Source organism: Manihot esculenta, chromosome 12, assembly GCF_001659605.2.
Source record: "Manihot esculenta cultivar AM560-2 chromosome 12, M.esculenta_v8, whole genome shotgun sequence".
Taxonomy (NCBI): domain Eukaryota; kingdom Viridiplantae; phylum Streptophyta; class Magnoliopsida; order Malpighiales; family Euphorbiaceae; genus Manihot; species Manihot esculenta.
Window position 1 is genome coordinate 35,835,459 of NC_035172.2, and position 18,795 is coordinate 35,854,253.

Consider the following 18,795-nt stretch of genomic DNA (forward strand, 5'->3'; position numbering starts at 1 on the left):
AAAATTAACCCAAAGTTTCTCACTTTTACACGTGCGACAAAAGAGCAACTTTATTATATGCTACACATCAACCTGCTTATTCTAATTCTCTCTCTCTCTCTCTAACTTTGTGATACATTATTCAACAAAAAAATTACAAAATAAATATACATAGATACCATGTTCCATGAGATGCCTTCTTCTTAAGTTCATGATAAGCTTTTCAACTTGAATATGCTTTCAAAATCATTAACAGTCTATGCAATGAATCTGACCTGCTTCTTGCAGCCCTTCAAAATAGCCAGTTTTCTACTCTTGTCTAATCACTCCATTATGGCTACTGCAGAAGGATCATTAGCAACAATTCGATAACCATCTTCGTCGTCATTTTCTCTATCACCTTCTTGGTTCTGATCAACATTTTCGCTTTCTCCATCCTCTGTTGTTGCTGATTCCTGCTGTTGCCGTTCCTCTTGGCTACCCATCATATGCATTAGAAGTTCTTCGGGCTTCATCTCCTGACCACAGTTAACTGAATTATCAACCTTCCTGGTCTTCACTTTATATAGTGCATCAAGCTGGTGAAAATAAGGGCAAGTCTTAGAATCATCAGCCCTTCTTTTGTTGTTCTCTCTTACCCTCTTGAAATACTTGTTCATATTCTCCCACTTCTCTTTGCACCTCTTGGCATTCCTATTATAGCCAAGCTTTTTCATTGCTGCTGATACCTCCTCCCACAAAGGTCCTTTCGGCCCATTTTCTTGATATTGCATATCAAGGTTAGTCCTTAGCCTAATCAAAGCTTCAATTTCTTCTTTAGGCCATCTTGACGAGCTCATATGAACAAAATTCTGAGGACTATTATTTTCTTGTGCCTTCACTACTATCTCCACAGGCGATATTTGGTTCTCGGATAATTGCACTGGAATTGTTTGATTCTCAGACAACTGCACTGAGCTAGTTTGCTCTGAGAACTTCTGCAAGAAAGAAAGAACAGCTGCATCTTTTGCAGCTGCTATTGATCTTTCCTGCATTAACAGCTCACGTTCTCTCTTAATCCTATCCAATTCTTGCATCTTCCAAGCTTCCTCTCTTGCCATTCTATCTTGTTCACACTTCTCTATTGCATCTAGAAACTTCCTTTGCAAGTTCTCTTGCTTCTCAATCACTTTTTTCATCAACCTCTCAAAAAACTGTGTCAATCTCCTTTTTTTCTTTCTTGTTCCTTCTGATTCTTCACTTGAAGTAGACGTTGTCGAAGTACAATGGCTATCAACAAAAGCACTAGGACTCTGGAAAGAACTCGGAAGAGCACCTATATTAACATTTACTGGATTTACTGGGGTTGCGGCCATGGAAGAGTGAACTTTATCCGGGGATGGAGATGACAATAATACGTGGTTGTTGCCGTTGCTGTTGTCCAGAGCTTCTAATTGCTCGAAAAACCTATATGTCTTGCCATTTGACTTGCTAGATCTACCTTCTTTTGTTCTTCTATAGTATTTGTAGATATTCTCAAACTTCTCCTTGCATTTCTTGGCACTTCGATTATATCCAAGCTCACTTAATAATCTAACAGCAACAATTAAAATAAAAATAACTATTCCATAGATTCCCTTCAATTCTTTAATTTGAATTAACCAATTAGCAATATCTAACACAATTAAATAACAAGTCAAGACATGTAAAAATTAGAAGCTATAAGACCCAATCGATACAAACAAAAAGAATTTAATTCATCTGTAATTTTCAAGTGGGTTAGTGTTATCCTCTCCAAAAAAATGATTATGGCGGTGGGAATTGATGGAAGCTAGTCACTCTCTTCCATGGAAACCCAACAATAAATGATATAAAAAAAAAAAGAGAGCAAAGAATCTACTTAATTTTTCCGTCATTCTCAAGCGAATTTTCTGGAGAAAACCTGGAATTAAAAGAAAAAAACTGACCTGGAAACCTCATCCCAAAGAGGAGCCTTGAGTCCGGCCTCTCTGAATGCAGCGTCCATATCAGACCTTATCTTCAACAAAGCCATAGTTTCTTGCTGTGGCCACCGGCTACCGATTAAGTAACGGTCACCCTCTTCACTTTCTACCCTCTCCTCTTCTCTAAACCCACCGCTCTCGTCCCCTCTGTTGCCGGTGACGGCGCTCGAATTCTCCGGTAAGGTTGAAATTTCCATGACCGAGGAAAAAGTTACAGCTCAGAAAACCTTGGGATAAGAAAGGTTAAAAATTCTCTCTAGGGTTTGGGTTAAATTTGTTTGGGCAATTTTTTTCTTTTTCTTTGGGGGAAAGAGGGTTTTAGCTTTCTCTCAAAAATCTCTTCTACTAGTGAAAGTACCATTTGGATTTGTGTTAGATAAATTAAATATAGAGAGGTGAATTAGGGTTTTCTTTCTTAAAAGGGGATAAGTTGGTGAGGTGTGATCAGTAGCTGATTTCATTTTTGACATGTCAAAATCTAATTGGTATGATGGTTAAGTTTGGATTCTTCTGATTTCCTCTATTAAATTTTTTTTTTACAATTTTTTCTTTTTTTCCAATGTAAAAGGAAAAAAGAAAAAATCTTCTAGTGTGGAAGGGTAAAAATTGGCATAGGAGAGAGGGTGTGACAAGTTGTCTTTTGTCTTGATTGCTAAATTTGGTTTAAATGTTTGGCCCACATAGCCCACCATTTGCCTTTTGGACATTTCTGTTTCACACTTTGGATAGTTGAAATTTGCCTATTTTTAGCAAAATGGCTTAGATACCCTCTTCATATTTTTGCTAATTTTTACTTTTATTATTAGATTTTGTGTTGAAATAATGATAAAATATTTAGTATTATTAATTTGACCATAATAAAATATTATAAATTTTAAAGACATATCCTAATGTTTTGTGGGAGTAGTAGATAAGGCGGAATGGGTGGCTTGAATTTGGAGATAAGTTGCCCATTAAACCATTACAAATTTAACAACTTGCTTTTACACAAAGGAAAGAAAAAGCAGGGAAGAGTAAAAAAGCAAAAGGAATCCTAAAAGTAGTAAAACAATTGAATAAGATTATTATCCTATAATTGAGTGTACAATTGGTTTACGTAATCTCAATCATGCCCGCCCCCCTGTCTTTTCACATTACCCAACCATCAACTATCCATTTCCCATTTTCTGATTACTGTTTTATTAATTAAAATTAATTTCTTTTAATTATAATTAAAATTTAGAAGTTTCATAAATATAAAATTTAATTTAATATAGTAAGTCATTTAAGTGATCATGATATTTTAAATTTAAATTTTAGTTAGACTAAATTAATAAAACGGAATATTGATTGTTAAAATAATATATAATTTTTAAGAATGGTACAAAATTTCAACCATCGGCGTGGTGAAATTGTGGTCTTAAAGCATCTCTCATGTCCAGTGCTTGATGATTGTGACTATCCAAATATTAAAGTATTTTTGTCCCCTTCTTTGTTTTTAAAAAAAAAGATAATTATTAAATATTTTTATATTTATTAAAATTATATTTAATTTTTATTTTAAACAAAATCAATTGAGACGGTGATGTAATTAAGAATTTAATTTTATAAAATATAATAACATCTTAATTTGATTTTAAAACAATTAAAAAATTAAGTAATTAATTTTAATAAAGTAAAGGGACTTTATTATAATTATTTTCTTGAATTTCTCTAGAAAATTTCTCGTATTGGAAGTATATTACTTATACATCAGATCATGCTATGCTAAGCTGTTAAGCATAACAAATAGCTGGTTTCCAACTCTAGGGTAAAAGTGAGAATTATCTTTTCTTAATCTTTTATTATTTGGAGAAAAATTAATTTTTTAAAAAATGTATTTTCAAGTAGAAACTAAAGCATGTATTATATGTATATATGAGCTGCATGAAATGCATTATAAGTTTTAAAATGGCATGAGCATGCAATTAGACAAGGTCATGAAAATTAAAATCAGAGGTTCAATCTAGCCAACCTCAGAAGAAAAATCACAAAACAAAACAAATTCAAACCCGATGAAATGAAACCACTCACCCTCTAACTTAAAGAAAATTTTACCAACACATCCACCCAAACCGTTATAGCCATTGCTACGATAAAATATAAATTATAGAATATATCTAAAAATTAAATTAACTGAATTCAAATTTAATAAATCCATTTTAAATTTAATTATTATTGTCTTAATAAAATTTGAATTTGCTAAGTTTCATATATTTTAATTAATAATTTATATAAAAAATATTTTTATTAAAAAATTTAATATTTTTAAAAAATATTTAAATTTTAATTTTTAAATAAAAATATAAAAAATATATAATATTTTATAAAATATATATTTTTATATTAAATTAATTATTTATATAAATAAATTCAAATAGTGCGTATCCTATAAATAAAATCCAAACTCAATTCGAACCTACATAGGTATTAATTTTCAAATTTCAACCCATCCCAAACTCGATTATAACTATTAATTTTACATAACATCCGTCCAAAATAAGTTATGAGTCGTCACCACAGGACAGAGGTCACGTGATAAGAATCTGACAAGTGGAAAATACAATCTCACTATAGGAGAAGGAGACCCGGATAGTTTAACACCGGGACTATAGTCAAAACTCGCCCTCTCCAAATAGGCCGAGTTTTTCCACAGAGTTATTGTTAGCATATACATTTCCATTTCACCAGAGATCGCGGGATTACTAACCTAATTAGCTGACAATGTCCTTATCAAGCAACCGGCCATCATCGCCAAATTTTCAAGAAACATTATATTATCTCCATCCTCCCACAGCATAAAAGGAGAACAATCCTAGAGGTAAAGGTACAATATCTCTAATACTACTCAAGTTCTAAGTAATCCTTCACATTCTCTCTATTCTTCTAAACACTTACTTGACATCGAAGTAGCTGCAGTGGGCATCCACCACTGCCTTACATTTTCTATTTTGCAGGTTTTAGCCAGTCACAGCTCAGTTCCATTTCGGCTACATCATCATTTCAATCTTAGCAACATCATTTGGTTCTGTTGCTGAGAAAGATCCATTAAACTCGCTTCTGGATCACGTCCGGTTCCTTATCATTTTTTCTCACTCAAAATGGTTGGAAGCCTTACAGTTGCTGACAATATTGCTACCAACGAGAGAGTCATTGTTTCCTCTGTCCTAAATAATCGGGAGAACACGCCTCCAGTGATCAACAAAGCAGACCTTAATAATTTAAACAATGAGCAGATACTCTAGTATATCCAAAGGTTGCAAGCCACTCATGGATAATATAAGGTCCAGGAAGAGGCATCTAAGATAGACCCCAAAAGAAGAGATGAGGCTTCCGTAGATACCCCAAGGCCTAGACGGAAGAGGCTAAAGTGCGGCATAAAGGTAAGTCTGAATCTAAAAATGAATAGGATGAGGTTCTGAAAGGAGTAGATTGAAAGCTAGTACGGGCCATACAAAGATATCAAAAAGAACAGGAAGAGAATTTTAGTTTGGATGGGGTCTCGCCTCTTTCGAAAGAAGTACTCATGAAAATTTTTTCCCTAAATTTAAGTTGTCCAGTTTGGATAAGTATGACAAGATGGCACACCTCCAAAACCATCTAGCCATTTTTAGGACAATCATGCAGTTTCAAGATGTAAATGATTTTATGTTATGCAGAGTGTTCCCGTCGACACTCACGAATTTGACTCATAAATGGTATCAACACCTAAGCCTAGATTTAATCCAAAACTTTATACAATTTGTTACAATATTCAAATCCATATGTATCACTTGCATACCTCCAAAAAAGCTTTCCTTAGACCTGCAGAAGATTCGCCAGGAAGAGGGCATACTAAAGCCATACAGGTGGAAGACTTGAATCATGAAATAGCATGTGAGATGTGGAGGTCGAGAACCCGTAATGTGAAGTTCATGGATTTCTTAATCAAAAACCTAGAACAACTGTAATACCCGGCTAGACTCCGGTATCGGAATTCCTACCGTCCGGTGGGATCTCAGATGTTGAAAACCTCTGAAGGGTAAAATCATATTTTTATAAAATGTTTTAATGTATTTTATGGTTTTAAGCAAGAAAGAAATTGAGCTTTGAATGAAAAAGACCATGGAGGCATTTCCAGGTTCGGCTGCCGAACCTCAAGTTCGGCCGCCGAACATTGGATAGTTTAGAGGGGTAAGTTAGGCTTCCGAAAGTGGCTAAGGTTCGGCCGCCGAACCTCATGTTCGGTCGCCGAACTTGCATGAGTTTTGGAGGCACTTTAGGCTTCCGAATGTGGTCTTGTCAGCCCCTATAAAAGGGCTCCATGGCCGAAACGGGCGAGCTTTCTCCCCCATTTTTGGCCAACGGTGAGTCCATGCTCTCCCATGGTTGGTTTTGTTGAAGTTTATGGGCAATGTATGATGTGTAGGCATGTTGTGGAAGTGTTGGTTGTGAGTTGAATGGTTTGGGAGGTAAATGTGCATTGAAGAGGCTGAGTTCTGCCATTTGGAAGAACTCAGGTTCGGCAGCCGAAGGGACTTTCGGCCGCCGAACCTGCCTGTGGAGGCAAGCCTTTGGCTGCCAAACTCTGCCCCCGAAAGTGGACTTTCGGCTCTGGAAGGGAGTTTCGGCCGCCGAAGGTGCCGCCGAACATGCATGAGTTTCGTCTCTGGAGGGAACCTTCGACCGCCGAAAGTGCCGCCGAAGGTGCATGACTTTTGGCTCTGGAGGGACTTTCGGCCGCCGAACCTGTCGCCGAAAGTGCCCTGTTCAGCCCTCCTTTGCATGTTTTCTATGATTATTTTAAGGTATTTTAGGGAGTTTTTGGGGAGTATTTTAGAGTCATGTTCATGTTTGTTTGGTCCCTCATTTGAGTCCACCTGTGTAGGTTCGGACCCGAGGAACCAATGACCCCAGCAGTGAGACAACTGCTTCAGTGTCTTGTCAGAGCTAGCCTAAGGTGAGTAGAATGACTCTTTATGTTTCAAGTAAATAATGAAAGTTTTAGCATGATTCACGCATCATGAATACCATGAGATATATTAGGGTGCTTGCATTAGACTTCACGAATATGTTGCATTGCATAATATGATGATGATGTGGATGAATGTTGGATGATCCTTTAGCCCTCCTTATGACATGATATGTTATGAGATAGTGATGATACGGTATGGAAGACCAGTGAGGCCCATTCTACGCCCCTGGCACTATGTAAGAGAAAGACCAGTGAGGCCCATTCTACGCCCCTGGCATAATGGAATGTTATGTTATGTATGATATGTAAGAAAAAGACCAGTGAGGCCCATTCTACGCCCCTGGCACTATTGGAATGTGTAGAGGGCTATTGGTGACAAATTCATCCTTGATGTAATTTGTCTGTGATGTGATGCATTCCATGATAGCATATGTTTTAAATGTTTTATTATTCTGCTCACTGGGCTCTAGTAGCTCACCCCATTCCCTTAATCCCCCAGGTTGCAGGTACGGGATAGAATCAGGAGGTTAGCAAGGATAAGAAGTTATGTTTTATGTAATAGTTAGCTGTGGACATGAGAATGATGTAATGTATAGTACAGTAATGTAATGTAATGATGAGTATTGAGGTTTAGAGATGTGCTTGACCCTAGTATATTGGTTAATCCCATTGTACATATTCTATTAAATGTTTTATCACTGTTTATGTAAACCAAACTTATTATATGTTATATTGCCCCATTGGAGCATTGATGAGGACTCCAGTGTGGGGTTAATGTTTATGTTTATGAGTTGTGCATGCACAGGTTAAGTTTGGTGAATGAATGAGAAAGTTTAAAATTTTTATGGATATGTATGATCATGTATGGGAGTAAACAGGTATACAGGATGTATGTTAGGCTTGCTACGGGTCCCGGCGGCCTTATGCCGATCTGGATCCTAGCGCCGGTAGCGGTTTGATTTTTGGGTCGTTACAGATTGGTATCAGAGCCCTAGGTTCATATGGTCGGACCTAGAGAGTGTCGGGCTCATAGAGGTTATAGTAGGTCAAGCACAATAGGAAAATCATGTCCACTGGGATAGGATGTAGAGTCCTGTCTTGAATGATGATGTGAAATGCCATGATGATATGCATGTGCATTAATGATATGTGATGTATGTGCTGCGGGTTCATGTGTTTGCATATGAACCATTTGATGCTAATATTTTATGTGATGTGTGTTGTTTTTTAGTAAACAGGATGAGAGGAACTCGTCGATCTGCACGATTAACTGGAGTACCACCTCAGGATGAGGGCACGGATGCTCGTCCTCCCGCATTGCCTAGGGCAATGTCCTGCAGGTCTAGCAGGGAGAGAACATCAAGGGACCTTAGAAGGTCTTTTGATGTGAGCAGAAGAGGAACAGTGCAAGGTGGAGTGTCAGAAGATGTGGGGGATGATATGGATGTGGATCAGAGGAGGGATGGCAGTCTTGGAGTGAGTATGTCAGAAGAGGGCATGTGAGAGTCTCAAGGAGGCACTGAGGCCTCGGGATTTGTTCAGCCACCCCAATACCCACCCTTTTCACAGAATCCCGGGTATTCGATGGGAGGTACATCGGATTACCCCAGTTTTAACCCTTATCACTCACATATGCCATACCCACCTTTCTACCCACCATACCCACAGTACCCTATGTATCCACCCCCATCTTTCTATCCAGGTACAACAAACCCTAACCCAGGGGATGCTGCACCTCCTCCACCACCAGCAGAACCTACTGTCCCAGAAATCCAAGTACCTAAGCCTAGCTCATCTGGAGGGAGCAAGGTGAAGATGACCGATTACATGAAGCTGGGTGCTCCCCAGTATGAAACAGGTGATGACCCGTTTGAATACCTTGGGAGGGTCAAGATGATTACAGATGAGATAGGAGCTGATGACAGTAGAGCCATTCAGATGCTGGGTTCACACTAAAGTGCAAGAAGGCCCAGGAGTGGTTTAAGAACTATGTGAACCTGAGGTTAGATTGCCTATCATGGGAGGAGTTTGCTAATGAGTTTGTTGGATGGGCTTTTCCTGACAGTTCAAAGGAGTTGAAGATGATTGAATTTGAGCAGTTGAGGCAGACCGAGGAGATGAGTGTGGATGAGTACACAGATAGATTCTTGGAGTTGTTGCCGTTTGCTGGGCAAAATCTTGACACAGACCAGAAAAAGTCAAGGAGGTATATCATGAGGCTTCATTCCAGGTATTCCTCCTTGATTCAGTCAGCAGAGAGGGAGAATTTCCATGCCATAGTGGATATGGCCCGGAGAATGGAGGCTAGTGCAATCATTGAAGGGAAAGTTAAACAGTCTGTGGCACAGCCTTCTGGTTCCAAGACCTCAGGTGGGGGAAAGCTAGATCCCTCATCTTTGAGTGCAGCAGCTTCAGGCAGCAAGAGGTGGAGCAGTACCACCAAAAAGTCAAAGAAGAATAAGTTCTGGAACAAGATCAAGTCAGGTCTAGGATTAGGATGTGGCTCGAGCTCAGGTGCAGACAGTGCAGTTTGTATGAAATGTGGGAAGCCGCACAGAGGATGTCGGTTTGGGACGACAGCCTGCTTCAGATGTGGGTAGGAGGGACACTTAGCACGGGAGTGTCCTAGAGCAGCTTTTGTGGCACAGTCCCAGCAGACAACTTCTGGTAGTGTGGCTCAGCCAGTAGCTCCAGCCGCGACTCAGGCCAGTGGCAGAGGCAGAGGGAGAGGGGCAACCTCTTCTTCAGCGGGTTTCAAGGGTGAAGGTCCATCAGCTCCAGCACGGATCTTCACCATGACACAGTAGGAGGCAAATGCATCAAACACAGTGGTGTCAGGTAATCTCATCATTAGTTATTCTGATGTTTATGCCTTAATGGACCATGGTGCATCGCATTCTTTTATTGCTCCGAGAGCCGTCGAGAGGTTGGGGTTGATGGTCTCTGGGTTAGAGTGTCCCCTATGGATCAGTGGACCCAAGTGTGACCCGTCAGTGGCAGAGTCAGTCTGCCAGTGTAGTCCAGTTTTTGTTGAGGGGAGATGCCTTGCAGCCGACCTTGTGGTTCTAGATTTGACAGATTTTGACGTCATTCTAGGGATGGATTGGCTATCTACCCATGGTGCTACCTTGGACTGCAGAGACAAGGTAGTCAGGTTCAGAGGTTAGGATGGGTCAGAGGTTGTCTTTAGAGGAGGCAGGAGGGGTACACCTAGAGGTTTGATATCAGCCCTACAGGCTCGTAGGTTGCTCAGGAGGGGTTGTCAGGGTTTTCTAGCTCATGTGAGAGAGCTAGACAGTCATGTCAGAGAGCCCGCCTCAGTGCCCGTGGTCAGTGAGTTTTTAGATGTGTTCCCAGACGAGCTACCAGGTTTACCACCTGCTAGGGAGATAGAGTTTGAAATTGAATTGATGCCTGGAACCAGACCGATCTCTATCCCTCCCTACAGGATGGCACCAGCAGAATTGAAGGAGCTTAAAGATTAGTTGCAAGAGCTGGTAGATAAGGGCTTCATCCGACCGAGTACCTCACCTTGGGGTGCTCCAGTTGTAATACCCGGCTAGACTCCGGTATCGGAATTTCCTACCGTCCGGTGGAATTCGGATGTCGGAAGCCTCTAGTAGGGTAGAAACATGTTTTCATAAAATGTTTTAATGTTTTTGATGATTTTAAGTAAAGAGGAAATGAGTTTTTGAATAAAAACACCCTTGGAGGAAACTCAGGTTCGGCCGCCGAAACTCAAAGTTCGGCCGCCGAACATGCATGCACTTCGGGAGTGCTTTAGGCCCCCGAAGGCATAAGTGAGGGAAGCCCAGGTTCGGCCGCCGAACCTCAGGTTCGGCCGCCGAACCTCAGGTTCGGCCGCCGAACATGGCATGCATGCGGAGGCACTTTCGGCCCCCGAACGTGGCCTGGCCAGCCACTATAAAAGGGTCCCTTAGCCGAAAACGGGCGAGCTTTTTCCCCATTTTCGGCCAAGGTGAGTCCTTCCGCCATTCCTCACCACCCTTGAGTTCTTTCCTTCGAATCTTTCAAGATTTTCACAAGTTTTTACGTTGTTTTGAAGATTTTCGAGTTTAAAGCAAGTTTTGGAGCTTTGAGGTTCAAGAACTCAAAATCTCCCACCTCCGAGTTTAGGACGTCTCTCTCTCGATCTTCAAGAGGTAAGAGCCGATCTTAAGCTCATTTCATGTTTAAAGTAAGTTTTATGCAAGATCTATGGGGTAGAATGCATGTTTAACTCATAGTTAGGTTTTTGAGTTAATGTTATGTTTTGAGCATGTATGTTGGATTTGTGTTGTTGTTGTGTATTGTAGTTGGGGTTTAAGTTAGTTTGAAGCCCCTAGGAGCCAATGTATGCATGTTTGCATGTTTTGGTTGAGTTATATGCATGTTGAAGGATTTGGGAGGCAAATGTGCATAAAGGAGCCAAGTTTCTGCCCTTTGGCAGAAACCAGGTTCGGCAGCCGAAAGAACTTTCGGCCGTCGAACATGGCTGGGGAGGCAGGCCTTTCGGCTGCCGAAGTTGCCCCAGACAGAGACGAAAGTGCCGCCGAACCTGCCTGGGTTTCGGCTCTGGAGGGACTTTCGGCCGCCGAAGGTGCCGCCGAACCTGCCCTGTTCAGCCTTCCTTTGCATGTTTTTGCATGATTGTTTGAGGTATTTTAGAGGGTTTTTGGGGGATGTTTTTAGAGTTATGTTCTAGTTGTTTGGTCCCTCATTTGAGTCCACCTGTGTAGGTTCGGACCCGAGGAACCGAGGACCCCAGTAGTGAGTTCAGCTGCTTCTGAGTCAATAGAGCTTCAGCAAGAGGTGAGTAGAATAAACCTTTATGTTTTTAAAGCAAATGAATTATAAAGTTGAGCATGTTCATGCATCATGAATGCCATGTGATGAATTAGGTTGTTTGCATTAGAATTCACGAATATGTTGCATTGCATTTATGATGTTGATGTGGATTGGTCATTGAATGATCCTTTAGTCCTCAAATGGTATGATGATGCTATGGCATGAGACGGTATGGAAGTCCAGGTTGTACCCATTCTACGTCCCTGGCACTATGTAAGAGAAAGTCCAGGTTGTACCCATTCTACGTCCCTGGCACATTGGTATGTTATGATATGTTATGTTAAGAGAAAGACCGGTTGTACCCATTCTACGTCCCGGCACTTTGAAAATGTGGAGGACTATTGGTGACAATACCATCCGAGATGTGATTTGTTGTGATGTGTTGCATTACATAATGGCATGAGATTTAAATATTGTTTTCTATTATTCTACTCACTGGGCTCTTGTAGCTCACCCCTTTTCCCTAATCCCCCAGGATTGCAGGTACGGGCTAGACAGAGAAGTCAAGAAGAGTAAAAGTCATATGTATGTAATAGTTAGAATGTGGACATGACAAACTGTATAATGATGTATAGATGTGTAATGTAATGATATTGAGGTTTAGAAGTGTGCTTGACCATAGTTATTGTAATCCCTTTTTATTACATGATCCTAGATGTTTATTGATGACTATGTTAGCCAACTCAACACATGTTATGCCACCCATTGGGGGCTTTGATGAGATCCCATAGAGGGGTCAGGTCAAGATATGATTATGTATATGTTCAGTGCATGCACAGGTTGAGTTTGGCGTATGATGGAATGTATGAAAGAAAAGTTTTAATTTTTATGTATGTTGTTGATCATGTATGGGATTAAGCAGGTTCACAGGATGCATGTTAGGCTTGCTACGGGTCCCGGCGGCCTTAAGTCGACCCAGATCCTAGCGCCGGTAGCGGTCCGATTTTCGGGTCGTTACACCAGTGCTGTTTGTGAAAAAGAAAGATGGATCCCTTAGACTTTGTATCGACTACAGGCAGTTGAACAAAGTCACTACCAAGAATAAGTACCCCTTGCCAAGGATTGACGATCTATTCGACCAGCTAGCAGGAGCAGGTTGTTTCTCCAAGATAGATCTGAGATCCGAGTACCATCAGCTGAGGATAAGAGAAGAGGATGTGCTAAAGACGGCGTTCCGAACCAGATATGGGCACTATAAATTTCTTGTGATGTCGTTCGGGTTAACCAATGCCCCTGCAGCATTCATGGATCTCATGAACAGAGTGTTTAGCCAGTATCTGGATCACTTTGTTATTATCTTCATAGATGATATCTTAGTGTATTCCAGGAATGCAGAGGAGCATGCCCATCATCTGAGGTTAGTCTTGCAGACCTTGAGGGAACACGGCTTGTATGCCAAGTTCTCCAAGTGTGAGTTCTGGTTAAGGAGTATTTCATTCTTGGGGCATGTGGTGTCAGAAAATGGAATTGAAGTGGACCCCAAGAAGGTAGAAGCTGTGGCTAACTGGCCTAGACTCACTACAGTGACAGAGATCAAGAGCTTTTTGGGTTTGGCTGGTTACTATAGGAGGTTCGTTCAGGACTTCTCTAAGATTGCAGCTCCTATAACCAGATTGACCAGAAAGAATCAGAAGTTTACGTGGACCGACCAGTGTGAAGAGAGTTTTGAAGAGCTAAAGAAGAGGTTGACGTCAGCACCGGTGTTAGCTCTGCCTATCAGTAATGAGGACTTCACAGTGTTTTGTGATGCGTCCCGAGTGGGACTGGGTTGTGTGTTGATGTAGAATGAAAGGGTGATTGCTTATGCTTCTAGGCAGCTGAAGAAGCATGAGTTGAATTACCCTACACATGACCTAGAGATGGCAGCTGTAATCTTTGCACTCAAGATGTGGAGGCATTACCTTTATGGGGTTAAATGTGAGATCTTCACAGATCATAAAAGCCTGCAGTACATCCTGAGTCAGAGAGAGTTGAATCTGAGGCAGAGGAGATGGGTAGAACGGCTTAGTGACTACGATTGCAAAATCCAATACCATCCGGGTAAGGCGAATGTTGTAGCAGACGCCTTAAGCCCAAAATCACTTGGGAGTTTGTCCCATATTTCAGCAGAGAGGAGACCAGTGGTGAGGCAATTCTTCGAGCTCATTAATGAAGGTTTGCAGTTGGAGTTGTCTGGTACAGGTGCTTTAATAGCCCAGATGAGAGTGACACCTGTGTTTCTGGAGCAGGTGGCTCAGAAACAGCATGAGGACCCAGAGTTAGTGAAGATTGCCAGGACTGTTCAGTCAGGCAAAAACGAAGAGTTCAGATTTGACAGCAAGGGGATCCTCCGCTATGCAAATAGATTGTGTGTACCAGATGACGTGGGTCTAAAGGGAGACATTATGAGGGAAGCTCATAATGCCAGATACAGTGTTCACCCTGGAGCCACCAAAATGTATCAAGATCTGAAGAGAGTTTATTGGTGGCCAGCTATGAAAAGAGAAGTGGCACAGTTTGTGTCAGCCTGCAAAATATGTCAGAGGGTGAAGCTGGAACATCAGAAGCTGGCTGGAATGCTTAACCCACTGCCGATTCCAGAGTGGAAATGGGAGAATATCGCTATGGACTTCGTAGTGGGGTTACCGGCGACGTCCAACAGATTGGACTCCATATGGGTGATTGTGGACAGACTGACCAAATCTGCTCACTTCATCCCTGTCAGGAGTGGCTACTCTGTGGACAAGTTAGCGCAGGTATATGTTGATGAGATTGTCAGGTTGCATGGGGTTCCTGTTTCAATAGTGTCTGATAGAGGGCCCCAGTTCACCTCCAGGTTTTGGCGGAGTCTGCAGAATGCTATGGGTACCAGGTTGGATTTTAGCACTGCTTTCCATCCACAGACAGACGGACAATCAGAGAGGACCATCCAGACAATAGAGGATATGCTCAGAATGTGTGTGCTGGATTTTGGCGGTTCTTGGAGGCAACATCTACCTTTGGTGGAGTTTGCCTACAATAACAGCCATCATGCTAGCATAGGGATGGCTCCTTATGAGGCTTTGTATGGAAGGAAGTGCAGGTCACCTGTTTGCTGGGAGGAAGTAGGAGAGAGGGCCTGAGCTAGTAGAGATCACCAGCAGGGTGGTGCCCATAATCAGAGAAAGGATCAAACTGCTGTGAGCAGGCAAAAGAGTTATGCAGATGTTCGCAGAAGACAAGTAGAGTTTCAGGAGAGGGATTTGGTATTGCTCAGGGTGTCTCCTATGAAAGGGGTGATTCGGTTTGGAAAGAAAGGTAAGCTAGCTCCACGGTACATCGGACCATTTGAGATCTTGCAGAAGATTGGGAATGTATCGTACAAGTTGGACTTACCTGCTTTAATGGAGAGAATCCATCCGGTTTTCCATGTTTCCATGTTACGGAAGTTCGTGTCAGATCCGGGCAAGGTTCTTAGTGAGCCTGATGTGGAGATCCAAGAAGATCTCACCTATGTTGAACAGCCAGTACGGATCCTAGACACCCAGATCAGAAAGTTAAGAAACAAGGAAATCCCGATGGTGAAAGTCCTTTGGAATCACCACAACATCGAGGAGTGTACCTGGGAGACACGGGAGTCCATGCTCCAGCAATATCCTCATCTCTTATAAGGTGTGTGTTATGTGTTTTGTATGTATGTTCATGTTTTATGCTGCATGTGTTGTTTGGTGAACATTCGGGGACAAATGTTCTTAAGGGGGGAAGAATGTAATACCCGGCTAGACTCCGGTATCAAAATTCCTACCGTCCGGTGGGATCTCGGATGTCAGAAACCTCTAGAAGGGTAAAATCATATTTTTATAAAATGGTTTAATGTATTTTATGGTTTTAAGTAAGAAAGAAATTGAGCTTTGAATGAAAAAGACCATTGAGGCATTTCCAGGTTCGGCCGCCGAACATTGGATAGTTTAGGGGGGCAAGTTAGGCTTCCGAAAGTGGCTAAGGTTCTGCCGCCGAACCTCATGTTCGGCCGCCGAACTTGCATGAGTTTTGGAGGCACTTTAGGCTTCCGAAGGTGGTCTGGCCAGCCCCTATAAAAGGGCTCCATGGCCGAAACGGGCGAGCTTTCTCCCCCATTTTCGGTCAATGGTGAGTCCATGCTCTCCCATGGTTGATTTTGTTGAAGTTTATGGGCAATGTATGATGTGTAGGCATGTTGTGGAAGTTTTGGTTGTGAGTTGAATGGTTTGGGAGGCAAATGTGCATTAAAGAGGCTGAGTTCTGCCATTTGGAAGAACTCAGGTTCGGCAGCCGAAGGGACTTTCGGCCGCCGAACCTGCCTGTGGAGGCAAGCCTTTGGCTGCCGAACCCTACCCCCAAAAGTGGACTTTCGGCTCTGGAAGGGAGTTTCGGCCGCCGAAGGTGCCGCAGAACATGCATGAGTTTCGTCTCTGGAGGGAACCTTCGGCTGCCGAAGGTGCATGACTTTCGGCTCTGGAGGGACTTTCGGCCGCCGAACCTGCCGCCGAAAGTGCTCTGTTCAGCCCTCCTTTGCATGTTTTCTATGATTGTTTTAAGGTGTTTTAGGGGGTTTTTGGGGAGTATTTTAGAGTCATGTTCAAGTTTGTTTGGTCCCTCATTTGAGTCCACCTGTGTAGGTTCGGACCCGAGGAACCGAGGACCCCAGCAGTGAGACAACTGCTTCAGTGTCTTGTCAGAGCTAGCCTAAGGTGAGTAGAATGACTCTTTATATTTCAAGTAAATAATGAAAGTTTTAGCATGATTCACGCATCATGAATGCCATGAGATATATTAGGGTGCTTGCATTAGACTTCACGAATATGTTGCATTGCATAATATGATAATGATGTGGATGAATGTTGGATGATCCTTTAGCCTTCCCTATGACATGATATGTTATGAGATAGTGATGATACGGTATGGAAGACCAGTGAGGCCCATTCTACGCCCCTGGCATAATGGAATATTATGTTATGTATGATATGTAAGAGAAAGACCAGTGAGGCCCATTCTACGCCCCTGGCACTATTGAAATATGTAGAGGGCTATTGGTGACAAATTCATCCTTGATGTAATTTGTCTGTGATGTGATGCATTCCATGATAGCATATGTTTTAAATGTTTTATTATTCTGCTCACTGGGCTCTAGTAGCTCACCCCATTCCCTTAATCCCCCAGGTTGCAGGTACGGGATAGAATCAGGAGGTCAGCAAGGATAAGAAGTTATGTTTTATGTAATAGTTAGCTGTGGACATGAGAATGATGTAATGTATAGTACAGTAATGTAATGTAATGATGAGTATTGAGGTTTAGAGATGTGCTTGACCCTAGTATATTGGTTAATCCCATTGTACATGGTCTATAAAATGTTTTATCACTGTTTATGTAAACCAAACTTATTATATGTTATGTTGCCCCATTGGAGCATTGATGAGGACTCCAGTGTGGGGTTAATGTTTATATTTATGAGTTGTGTATGCACAGATTAAGTTTGGTAAACGAATGAGAAAGTTTAAAATTTTTATGGATATGTATGATCATGTATGGGATTAAACAGGTATACAGGATGTATGTTAGGCTTGCTACGGGTCCCGGCGGCCTTATGCCGATCTGGATCCTAGCGCCGGTAGCGGTCCGATTTCCGAGTCGTTACAACAACGTACCAACAACTAATAGATAAAACCCAGAAGTATATCAAATTGGATGATGAGATCCAGACACTAAAAGAAGAAAAGAAAGTGAGTAAAAAACTAAGCTAAAAGTCCGAGAGGCGAGCTCATGAAGGGGATTACAGGAGCTACCCCATCTCGCAAAAGAAGGACGAACAAAGTAAGTATAAGAATTACACCCCGTTTAATAACTCACGAACCCATATCTTGATGTGGATAAGGAAGAATGATAAAAAAATCAGCTGGCCGCTTGAGCTTAATCCCGAGAAGGCAGACAAACAGAACAAAGACCAAATATTATCGCTTCCATAAAAATCATGGCCACACAACGGAAGAATGTCAACAACTAAAGGAAGAAATTGAGAGACTTATAAGGGATGGCACCCTCCAAAAATTCACGAGGAAAGAAAAAGAAGGGCAAAAGTATAAGTCTGAGGAAATAAACCTCGAGACAACTCCTTATAGAGAACCTGTGGGAGTCACACATGTGATAACAAAAGGACCTAATGAGATATAGACAAGACTACAAACTTAGATAGGTGAGGAACTTTATATGTTTAGGAAAAAATTTCGCCCATAAGGGTCGTCCGCCCGAAGTATCCATTCCGGTATTATTCACATTCTGTCAAGCAATTTAGTTTTACCCTCGTATGTAAACGAATGATATTATTTTAATAATAAAGTCAACAAAGCATTTCTATATGGTGTGTTCTTAGGTCGCGAGGCGATTGCCGCCAGACCACTCAGGCATTGGTCCATGAATCAAGGCCACAAGGCAAATCTTAGCCAAGCTAGCCACAAGGCAATTGCCGCCAGACCACTTGAGCGTTGGTCCCATGAATCAAGGCCATAGGGTAAATCTTATCCAGGCTAGATCACAAGATGATTACCATCAGACTACTTGGACATTGGTCCCATAAATCAAGACCATAAGGCAAATCTTAGCCAGGCCAAGTCACGAGGTAATTGCCACTAGACCACTCGGGTGTTAGTCTCACGAATCAAGGCCACAAGGCAAATTTTAGTCAGGCCAGGTCACAAGACGATTGCCGTTAGACCACTCGTGTGTTAATCCCACAAATCAAGGCCATAAGGCAAATCTTAGCTAGGCTAGGTCACGAGGCAATTGCTGTCAGACCACTTGGGCATTGGTCTTATGAATCAACGCCATACGACAATCTCTGCTAGATTACAAGGTGACTTCCGCTAGGCCACTCGGACGTTCGTCCCACGAATCAAAGCCATAAGGTGATTTTTGCTAGGCTTCAAACTATAATCACAAGGTGAACATCTGTCGTACCTTATGTTTAGGGCGCTAGCTCCACTCTAAAAATTCATTAAGTTTCTTATCTCATGGCACCAGAAA

The 18,795-nt window shown here is 41.8% G+C and overlaps 1 protein-coding gene across 1 annotated transcript; it reads right to left on the reverse strand.

The window, feature by feature from the left end:
• Positions 1 to 32: 32 nt before the first annotated feature.
• On the reverse strand, positions 33 to 2,348 carry LOC110628267 (trihelix transcription factor DF1). Its single transcript, XM_021774842.2, has 2 exons — positions 1,926 to 2,348; positions 33 to 1,551 (listed from the first exon to the last, which is right to left on the reverse strand). The coding sequence occupies exons 1-2, from the start codon at positions 2,156 to 2,158 to the stop codon at positions 303 to 305; spliced, it is 1,482 nt and encodes a 493-aa protein (XP_021630534.1). The 5' UTR covers positions 2,159 to 2,348; the 3' UTR covers positions 33 to 302.
• Between the last annotated feature and the right edge of the window lie 16,447 nt (positions 2,349 to 18,795).

Bases quoted from the DNA above. Each gene is read 5' to 3' on its own strand.
- LOC110628267 (XM_021774842.2), bottom strand. From the start codon at position 2,158: ATGGAAATTTCAACCTTACCGGAGAATTCGAGCGCCGTCACCGGCAAC. The intron at 1,552-1,925 runs GTCAGTTTTTTT...TGTTGCTGTTAG, and splicing joins CTTTGGGATGAGGTTTCCAG to ATTATTAAGTGAGCTTGGAT.